The sequence below is a fragment of the Primulina tabacum genome, chromosome 6 (assembly GCF_025594145.1).
Source record: "Primulina tabacum isolate GXHZ01 chromosome 6, ASM2559414v2, whole genome shotgun sequence".
In the NCBI taxonomy this organism is placed as follows: domain Eukaryota; kingdom Viridiplantae; phylum Streptophyta; class Magnoliopsida; order Lamiales; family Gesneriaceae; genus Primulina; species Primulina tabacum.
In genome coordinates, this window is record NC_134555.1 from 2,353,161 (window position 1) to 2,364,152 (window position 10,992).

Below are 10,992 nucleotides of genomic sequence, written 5' to 3' on the forward strand. Positions count from 1 at the left end.
CAATAATATCATAAAATAGACTAAATGAGCTAGCTATGTTGTTGATTTATAAAGAAATAATCCGAAAACTGGATTATACAAATTTGATATATTTTTTCCTCTAAACTAGCCAGACAGTTATTATTTATGTAAATATTTCAAATATTTATTGACTTGTTTTTTATGTAATATATTATTTCTTGTATATTTATGTATTATTTATTGTATTTATTATTTGTTAACTAAAATTTAACATTATTAATAATAACAAGAGAACCCATTTTTAAATTTTCACTTCAGAATCCATCGAACACAATTACGGTGCACAGACTACCAAAAATGAAAGTATAATATTATTTATAACCAAAAATATAATTTCTCAGTCAAGTAACTTATACTTGCGCCTCGGCTGTCCCTTAACCTCTCCATTCATCAGTATTTTGCCATTTATTGGACGCCAAATCTCGTCACACTCAAACTGTATATATAGATTAATCTGACAAACACTGATGAAGTGTAAAGGGTAATAAAACGATACATTTTCTGCCGAACTTGCAGTAAAAAATTACACAAAATGTCGAAACAACATGCGGTGGGAAAAAAAATGGGAAAAGCTATATTTATTTTCTTATGTGCTAGTATGTCCTAGGAAACAATTCATTTCTCTTCGAATTCCACATCAATTATATCTGGTTGAGACTTGGAGGAGGATGTGGTACCTCGCCCGCCTCTTTTAGAAGAGCCACCTTGTGGTTGCCAAACAATATTTCCACAGCTCGCGCATTGAATTGTTTGGCTTTTATATCCAACAAATTGTTTCCTGCAAGCCGGGCATGCTCCCTGCTCGAATACATCAATAGAAATGTGAATAAAACTTGAGCACCATGTCCAAGCTGCATAATGATTCGAGCATCCATCAAATAGCAAACAGCTGACTCACAGGACACATGCATTAATTTTCTAACAAAGAAGGGAATATCACAGTCAGGGTGACGAAAAATCTGAAGCAAAATGAAAATAAGAAATCACTGTAGTTTAGAAAGTTCCATCGGAGCTGCAGAGACCACACTAGAGCGATTAAATTTCACAAAAAAATTAGCAAAATGCAGTTGCACTTCCAAGGTACTTTCTATTTCTACAATTTATTTTATTTCTTTCGAAATAAAAATCATTCATTAAAATAGCAAAAAAGGTAATAAAAAAACCCAACATCCGCAGAAAGCAGTAGGAAATCACATCTACAACCCACAGAGTTTTGAGCAATTATATGAAAGGAGTATTGAATCAACATCCGTCAACAGAGCATAGAGATAACAACAAAAAAACTTCAACAACCCAGTCTTACCTTAATAACAAGATTGTTGGCCATAGCCCCAATCAGCAGAGGACCGGCAAATGGCAGTACCCATGTAGCAAATATTAAAACACGGAAGAGCCATCCTGAGAGAGCAAACCATACAAAGAAAAGTGTCTGTGCACATAGAAATATTTACAATTAGAACTATGAGATCCAAGAGTAGGATTATACATATCTAGTTGACATAACAACCTGAAGAAGAAAACCAAACATTTCATTGAATCAGCACATAGGCCATGTACAGCAAGAACAGTAATAATGCAAATAGAGATAACCCTCTCCGAAACTCAACTAAGGGATAGAAATTTTGAACTTCATGCCATTAACAAGCAATTATATCGTTTCATAAATGATAAATGTCAGCAAATTCTTAAAATGACGAAAGTCATGGCCACAAACTACCGTTTACTAACTTCCATGAGTTGTGACATATGGACATCGGGCGAAATGTTTCACGTTTATATGTGCATGAATTTGATATGTACACACACACACAGACACACATGTATATTAACTTCTTTAGGCCAACAGAAATATATTTAACCAAATTCTCGCATACTAGGAAGCCACATTTTCACTACATCATCCCAACCGTCCAATAGATTAAAACAATCAAATCACAGATTAACTGAAAGCAGAAACCGCAACCTTGCAATTGGCATTTAACTAGACATTCACCAACAATAGTCAACACAAGAAATTAGACCAAACAAAAGTTTCAAAGATAACTCACAGCAAAACCCCTTCCTAATGGCGTATCGAGCAAATCATTCAACTGTCTCCTGTACTGTAAGAACAAACATAACAAAATATATGATATTAGCAAGAAATCAATATCCAATTAGCTAATCAAGAAGTTACATATTGAACTGGAAACTTTAACAGACCCTAGGCCAATTTGTGCGGAAATTCAGCGAAAAACCCCGCCATCGCTGCGTAATCTCCAACTCGCGGTCAAGCTCAAGAGCTTTATCGGACGCAGCCTGCGCCACGGCGGAAAGTCTCCGAGAGACCGCGTATCTCCGGTCAATCCGCTCCGCCGTTTTCTTTGTCTCAAAGACTAACAGCTCGAAACCATCGTTAGCCCCCCGCCACACGTCCCTCAAAGCCTCGCCGGAGGCCACGCGCTTCGCGAATCCATCTAAATCGCTACGCCTGAAGGCCCGTATGCTCGCCACGTGGTGGATAACGACGAAATGTTTATCTGGGTTTCTGATGAAAAGGGTTTTCCGAGTCTTGGTGGGCAGTAGAGGATGCCACTGCAAGTGCAGACTCGAAGCCATGGCCACGAGAATTGGAGCTCAAGTTATAAGGAGGCAACCTGCTTTGGCCTTAACTGGAAATTATGTAGCTTCAGGAATCGAGATGACTGTTTAAACAAATCACAATTTTCCCCCTAGATTTTACTCTGTATTCGGATTGGCCCTTCAACTTTACATTATTCAAATTACGGAGCTGCGATGAATTCAGCCAACTCGAACCAGGCAGCCACGTATTATCAAAATTTAAAAATAATATAAAATAAAAAGAGCCAGGCAACCACAATTTTGAATGAAATTAATTTGAGGAAAATATTTTTCTATTATTTATGTATATCAATACATGTCAGAATGGGAGGAGAAATATTATCCAATACACAGTCACAAGATTGCAAAAATTTGTGTGATACGATTTCATAGGTCGTATTTTGTGATACGTGTGTCTTATTTTGATCATCCATGAAAAAATATTATTTTTTATTGTGAGTATCGGTAGCTGTCTCACGGATAAATATTCGTGAGACCATCTCACAAAAAACCTACTCTCTCAGAAGATTTATCACCCAAAAATCGAAAAATTCCCCTTGCTTCGTTTTATTATTTTATTATAATTATCTGGAGAAATTGAAATGTATGGTAAATAAATGGTACGGAGGAATGAGGAGGTGAAAAATAGATGATAAAAAATAAATCGTTGTTATTGTTTGGTGCGGAGACAAGGCCATCGCGTCCTTATTTCATCCGATATTTAACCTAAATTTTAAAACAATTTGAGTTAAAAAAAACATTGTTTGGTCGTCAAATAATAAATTTAATTTATTATACATCGTTGATTCATCCAACATTTAACATTTTAACTTAATTCCACAAAGTTTCAAGTTATGAAGTTAAGTATCCTTGCCATGATTAATAATCAACCATGTACAAGCACTGTTTTTTTCTGGGGACAATATGCAAATTTCTAATAAACTCAACACAACACAACTCTGCTCTCACGTACAGATAGATTAGCATCGTCTAAACACATCAAACATTGTAAGTTGAAAGTCCAAAAAAGTGGGCATGACATACAAAATATATGACAAATTCGGATACGAAGAAGAATCAAGCAACCCACACCATTTTTTCCGAAGTTCTTTTGCCATTTACCACCTGTGGATACTAGTTACTCAACGTGAAGTTCAATATCCAGAGTATGATGGTACAGTTTCCATCTGACGGATAAGTAGATTAGCACCCGAACTCGAATGGAACAGACCCAACTTCTCCAAGATTCTTTCGACCAGTACCCCAGCAACGTATGAAAGACCCGAGACCATAAATCCCAAAAGAACATATGTCACAACCGATTTTAGGTAAGGCCTGGGGGGTCTTCTAACATAAGCTCTTCCGACGGCTAATCCACAAATGCACAAAAGCGAAGCAGCCGCTACCAAGATGAGCTTGAATTCTTTGTTATCACTCTTTCGGAATGAGAAACCGTAAGCCACAGGAGCCACTAAACCAAAGATGACGTATGACAATATAGAAACTGTTGCATGAATTAGGAAATTTTCCTTTTGGCCAAGAAGTTCTTTGTAGCGATCTCTTCGCTCGATTACTGGACTAACATGATTGAGGGCTTGCTCTGTGCACTCACTCCTTAGTTCCCAAAGCTGTAATGTTTATGCATACATGATCACATGAGAGATTTCATCATCTTCTCCAAGAAGAAGAAAAGGTTGTAATCATAGTATTTACATTCAAATAACATGCTACATCTATGAGTGTCATAAATTATGATATATCTAAAGATCGTTACTTAACAGAGTCGAAAAGTAAGATTGCTTACATTTTGACAAATGACAAAAAATCCTCCAATCAAACTGGCTATTCCCAGAGCTACAATTTTCACTGTTGTCAAAGAAGAAAGAAGTGAACAAAAAAGTGGCAGAATGAGGACTGTCATTCAGCAGTACAATTCATCTTCTAGCTGGTTTGACGTGGAGACAAGTATCACAAAGATGATGACAAATACTATGTTTCTAACATCTTACTTGATAATAATTCATAGATAATGTATGTTTTCATAACAAATCATAAGACAAGTGTTCATATCAACTCGAATGCTAAAAAAGACAGCAAACAATATGATAATGCATATTATCATTAGCCAATTAAGAAAATTTACAGCATACTTACACGTGGCAGCACCACCACCAGCAGCAGATGATACAACACCTAAGCTAGTAATTGACTCTGCTAATCCACCATATACTATGCTTTTAATCACTTCAATTTCAGACTCATTTCTCACTTCAGTTCCTTCAGCATCAGCAACAGTAACTTGAGGTGCTGAATGCAATGCACTGTTTGTTTCTTCTGGGTAGACTATATTTTGCCCAGTTTGAGATGAACCCACTGGCCGTGCATCTATAGTTATCACGGTGTCCTTTCCTGTATCATATTTTTGTGATGATAAACTTAAAAAATAAGAACGAAATTATATTCTTGGATTATTTTTGGCATCAACATGTTTTTAAATTCTAAGTAACGTGCAACTGGTCTACCTTGTACAATGGAAACACCGTTTACAGATGGAATGCCATCAATTTTCAATGACTCTCCGGCGTGGACTTCAAATTTGGTTTTGGTGACAATATGCTGAGACACTTCAGCGGGATAAACTTGACCTGTCAGTCCAAAGGAAAATATGTAACATATTCATGCATTTCTAAGACCAAGATGATTAAGAAACGTGGAACTTACTGAATGGAAATTCATGCACGAATCAAAAACAACTATCTAAGTTCGATAATCATGTAATTGATATTTTCATCAAATAATTGTGAGCAGAGAACTGATTTACGCCAATTTAAGAAATTATGGAACACATAAAAAGGACTACAGTTGTAAAAAGACTGATACCATCATCTCCACTTTGAAAATTTGCTTTCTCATTTTCAACAACAGATTCAGTAACAATTGTGGCTTCAACGTCTTGATCCTCATGAGGAACAGCTAATGAAGTGTCCAGTCTGCCATCGACATCATTAAGTACAGAAACTGGTGTTGCCATGATTTGGATAGCTTTTCCATCATCACCTGCACCAATGGATGTGCACAAGTTACGGGAGTTCAAAAAAATATAGTCGCAACTTCATAATTTATTATCATGCTGGAAAAAATATGATGTTAATAAATAGATATAGTAGAAATGCAGAACTTAAATATTATCAAAGTAAAGAGTGGTCCATGAACATCAAATATACGTTCTTAACAGATAATGAATAAAAAAGAATGCAGAGTCCAAAATTTCAAAATTACCGGTTTAGCTATGACAACATTAAAAAAAATGCATTTCATGGTACCAAATGAAAGTCAGAATGGCCATTTCATAGTTTTACCACACTGTAAAAAAGTCACCATCGAAAGAAATCAAACTTTCTAACTTTGCTTATCTGCATTTTCTGGTTGGATATTTGACCTTCCTTTGCTTTCTCAAAGGTCATAAATTCTTCATTTAATGAAATTAACAAATTCATCCCACCTTTTGACGATGAGATGTCATCCTCAGATGATTCTCCATTAGTGAAATGAGGCCCACTAGGAGGTGTTTTTGTTGATAGATTGGTCCCATGGTTCATTTAGGCTTTTTTGCCAGACTTAGATTCCTGCAACTGATCACTGGTATATGCTTCGAAGTGTTCTATTGTTGCCTCTATTGCATGCACCACAGAAAATAAATACCGATAATAGTTGTACTACAGGGAGTGGGAAGGCTATTCAGACTCCATGCTCTTTCCAGAAAAAAACAGTTAGCATGTCACAAAAAGGATTTAACAGGAGAATGCTTATTTGTGTATCATTTATCCGGGTAATACACAACTGGACAACTTTTTCTAGTTAAGGGAAAATTCCATGGTCCCCTTTCACAGAACAGCAATTACTTTAAACTCGGTAACTGTAATGAATGGAATATTGGGATTGAGAAGTTTAAAAAATCAAAATTTCCACCTAAAGGTACTAAGGCTGATAGAATATGGATATGCCAATGCAATGAGAGGGGAAAATGGGGGAAAAGAATATAAGGGTGACAAAATTGGAAGGGCTCCAAAAATTGACATTCTATGGACTATATTCAGACTATTAACATGAAAAGTTAAAACATGGTGTTTTTACCTATCTTCTCGGCTGTTTTGTCTGAAACTGTATCAACCGATACTTTGTGATCAATGATGTTGGAAGAAGGAACAAGTCCCTTATCACTTTTTCTCACATCTTCGCGAGACTTACTTCCTGCATGTGACTGAAACCATAAGTTCTTCTCCCCCTTGAGGACTTTTATGACAGAAAGTGTAAAAATGTAACCAGGCAACTAAACTAAATATATTCAAAAACTTATGAAAGGGTTATTATCTTTTTTGACAAGATATGGTATACTTAAGGTATTCATCAAATTAAACTCAATTTTGGTACCATATGATCATGAGTAAGAAGAATTAATGGATACAATAAAGGACTCTACCTCGTGCAACTGCTGTTTCTGGCTTATTGAAAGTGAGCATGGAGGCAAACCAATTCTTCTTGGTACTTGAAACTTTTTCATCCTTGATGTTAACTTTCACCTTTTTCCCTTCAAATATCCGGAACAACTTAAATCCATTTCATGAACATATAATAGAAGACATCATGACTTGTATATTTAAGAAACTGGTTGTAAAAATGTTTTACATAGCAAGTGTACTACACCAACATGTAACAACAGAATGAAAGATCCATTCATTTTGACAATTATTCCATATTATCATTTTGTATGTATGCATATAGGTGAAACATATATACTTCAATGACACTTAAATGAATCAAATGAGCATGAACCTTTTGGTATATCTTTATTTCAGATTTCACCAATGTAGCTAGAAGCATTGACGTGATATAAAATTCTGTTCAGTATGAAAAATACTTACCGGTCGGAAAGAAAAGGCTGAAGCATGACATGCATCTGAATAAATCAGGTTCTCTGTCATGATCAGTGTCATTTGTTGCTAGTAACGGAGTACTATCATCACCAATATAATCAGTTTCATGTACCACAGTACTAGACACCTGAAATGAGTCAGCATCTAACTTGGAGTCAGCTACAGCTTCTAATTTGTTACGCTTAATGTCTTGTGCAGAAAGTCGAATCCCGCGTTTTCTTTTGCGAAGAATAACCCTTCGTGTGATACAAGAATTACAATTAGGACAGTATAAATCATGTGTTGTTTGCTTTTGTAATACTTGTTCCACATCTATTTCCGTTACTTCAAGTTCATCCCCAGGTACCACATAAACCTCCTCACATTCTATTTCTCCAGAAGACTTAAGATATGAGTTAGACAAGCCATCACCATCCCGAATTCCATTCTGCTGATGATCTGAATAAGACAAGTTATCATCATTGAGATGTCCTCCAGATCCTCCGTTTACTGTAGACGTGGAATTATGCAGCGCATCAAATTCTTGAGACAAGATGTCCAGTTCGTTGTGTCCATTGCTTTTTTCAATTTGCTGATCTCCAGAGTTTGGAGGAGTAATATCATTGCCTGGGAAAATATGTGAATTAAACCTCCGTCAGCTAAACTCAAAATACAAGGATAGAACAAAGAAACAAATCATTATAAAAAAGATATGATCTAGTAAACTGTAAGCATGGGCAGTTTGCACATTAATTTAAGATGACGAAAAAGTTGAGGACCAGAAAGAATGGAGAGAGAAGAAATATTTTCTTCATGAGTCATCGATGAGGGCTTCTTGGAAGGTAGAGGGATGATGATGAAACAGCCAAGTTATGAGATAAAATTACAGAGAACTATGATTCATACATATGCATCCCAAGCTGTTCTCAGAAGCACGATTATGTCTTCTGTCGCCCTTCCTTTGAACATCAAAAGATAACTGAATAACTACTTCACAATGAAACTGTTATTATCAATATATGTATATCCAGAGAGATGTAAGTCAAAATATCTACCAAAAACTTATGTGGATTCTTGGGGTGCTTGCGAATATAATTTTTAGCATTGTGAGTATCAATTTTTCTAGAACACCGCATGAAAACAGAAAGTCCATCTCTATAATGTTGTCGATTTCCTGAGATCGGCCCTTCCAAGAACATTAGAAGTTAAACGTTCTGCAATTTTCAACGATTTTAAAGGTTTCTTTCCATTGTAGTATCTACTAACCTCCAGATTCATTATTTAAAGTTTTGTCATTCATCAGCTTATGCAATTGCCCTTTATGATTCTGAATATGGTCAACACATGCACTTCCATTCCGATAGATCCAAGAGCAGATTCGACACTTCCATATTCCTTCAGTAACAAAAGAGAAAGGTAATGCAATTGTAACAATTGCAAATGACACCTAAACTAACGCATGCTTTAATGGTATAGTAATGTTCGATGTGTCTGGTATGTAGACATTTTAACAGGACACGCTCGTCGACAAGGATTTATTGGTTGCAAGACATTTTAGCACTGACGTGAAAATGGAAACAGGATGATATGCATAGAAACAGCTGAGATTATGTCTTAGGATCCTGTGCTGCATGAATTTTCCAATAGATCAATGGCAGAGTAAGAATATTTCCAAAAAAACTAGTATTCTAAGAGAAATAACTCCTCAAACTCGTTAGTCACTTCACATTTTATAGTAGAGCAAACGTGGAACATGTAACATTGCCTGCGGCAGCTGCATTGATTTCATTCACCAATTAATATTCGGTACATGCACCTTAATCTAGCATGTGATATGAACAGGTATATACAGGATGATAGTCGTTCGCAGGTCGGTCCTTCCACTGTGTCGACTCTCAATAAGTTCATTATTGTTCGACCACATGTCCAAAATCAGGGCTGAAACCCAAAAAACTAACCTTCAAGATGGAATAGCCCCTCCGGCTTATTGGATAAAACCCAAAATCATAGAGCCAAAGTGGGACATGTAATATTTTAAATTGGTAACAGATGAACTTCGAAGATAAAATCCCCAAACTTCTAAAGTGGGCATATCGTTCATTAACGCAACTTATATAGTGACAACTCCAAGATCTAACTACCACCTGATTTTAACTTAAAGTGGAATCAATTCCTCTATGTACAATTTTAAAACTCTCAGAAAAATTATCCCACTTCATCACAAGATATTCCACTAAAAGGGGTGGATTGAGTGTTCAGATCTGTTTCATTGTCGAGAACACTGCGTACTCAAGATACAATTGCATTCAGGAATAATAATTTATGGAAAGAATTATAAAAAGCCTTTTCAAAGTAAAGTTCATTACCTCAACCATAAAATAAATTGGGAAGGGATCGACAAGATTTAAGAGGCAAATCTTCATCAATAATATTTAATAGAAAGAACTTTTCATAAGTTTAAGGAATTAAGGGAAAGAACACGAAAAGGGCCATTTTTTTAAAAAAAAAACTCACTTAACAGACATGTAGGGCTAAAAGTGGAGATGGAGTGGGGTTAAAAAACCAATAAAATTTCATAGTACTGTTAAACTTAATTGTATTTCAAAGATGTTACTCAGAAAGCGATACAACATAACAATCACAGGATCCATGGAGAATAAAAGCTTGAAAGGTGGCAAAAAAACGTAATAGTTGACTGTACTCGTCGATTATTTACCTTCATCTTCCTCAAAGAAAACAAGATTGTCCAATTTTTGCAGCTCATTTGAGACTTCTCCTTCATTTCCAACAACCACATCAAGTTCATCTTTTCCCTCCCCGTTTTCAAGAGTTGACTCGAAATCTTTAGTCCCATTCGCAGTCACGGTTGGCTGAATCTCATGTCCATTACTCTCGGAAGTCCCATCGTTATTTTCAGTTTCAACAATGGCACTTTCAGTGCTCCCGGTTTCATTTACAGGTCTTGACTTTCTTACTTGAAGACTAGCCTCTTCTTCTTCTTGTTCTTCCTCCACCTCTTCCTGCTCCCATTTTTGCTCTTCTTTTTCCATCTCTCACAGAAAGAAGGCCAAAAGAAACAGCTTTTCTTTCAGATGGGGATTAGCTATGCCCAATAACCAAGATGAAATTTTTATATTCAAACAACTGCACAGAAAAGGATGGGAGGCTTATCTGCGCGTAGATAGTCTCTTCCTGGTTCTTATATATTTGCTGGAAGCAATAAATGCGAACCTTGCATCAGCTACCAAGCTTCCCAACCAATACTTACTAAAAAAATAGTACGAATATTATATTAATTTAGAAATGTAGATTATCTCTCACCTGAATCATGTTTGCATGTCACATTTAGCTCCTTTATCTTCATTTTCTTGAAATAGTTACAGTATAAATCACCTTTCGGATTTCTTTTATGAATTATCGCGAAATTTTTTTATTTTTATTTTTTGGAATAATTCGT

The 10,992-nt window shown here is 35.9% G+C and overlaps 2 protein-coding genes across 7 annotated transcripts; both read right to left on the minus strand.

Moving 5' to 3' along the window:
- Nucleotides 1-489: 489 nt before the first annotated feature.
- On the minus strand, nt 490-2,673 carry LOC142548647 (uncharacterized). Its single transcript, XM_075657095.1, has 4 exons — nt 2,224-2,673; nt 2,070-2,123; nt 1,325-1,450; nt 490-819 (listed from the first exon to the last, which is right to left on the minus strand). Exons 1-4 carry the CDS (start codon nt 2,617-2,619, stop codon nt 637-639), a joined length of 759 nt encoding a protein of 252 aa, XP_075513210.1. The 5' UTR covers nt 2,620-2,673; the 3' UTR covers nt 490-636.
- Nucleotides 2,674-3,515: 842 nt separating this feature from the next.
- Nucleotides 3,516-10,992, minus strand: LOC142548648 (membrane protein of ER body-like protein). Of its 6 annotated transcripts, XM_075657100.1 has the most exons (12): nt 10,252-10,403; nt 8,802-8,930; nt 8,591-8,709; nt 8,442-8,494; nt 7,545-8,162; nt 7,103-7,210; nt 6,757-6,873; nt 5,503-5,679; nt 5,145-5,267; nt 4,777-5,031; nt 4,427-4,488; nt 3,516-4,250 (listed from the first exon to the last, which is right to left on the minus strand). In XM_075657100.1, the coding sequence occupies exons 2-12, from the start codon at nt 8,811-8,813 to the stop codon at nt 3,777-3,779; spliced, it is 2,118 nt and encodes a 705-aa protein (XP_075513215.1). In that variant the 5' UTR covers nt 8,814-8,930; nt 10,252-10,403; the 3' UTR covers nt 3,516-3,776. The 6 variants fall into 6 exon arrangements, with proteins under 6 accessions (XP_075513215.1, XP_075513212.1, XP_075513213.1 ...); XM_075657097.1 differs by lacking the exons at nt 8,442-8,494; nt 8,591-8,709 and adding an exon at nt 10,857-10,992 and having other exon boundaries at nt 10,252-10,745; XM_075657098.1 differs by lacking the exons at nt 8,442-8,494; nt 8,591-8,709 and adding an exon at nt 10,857-10,992 and having other exon boundaries at nt 5,145-5,246; nt 5,497-5,679; nt 10,252-10,745.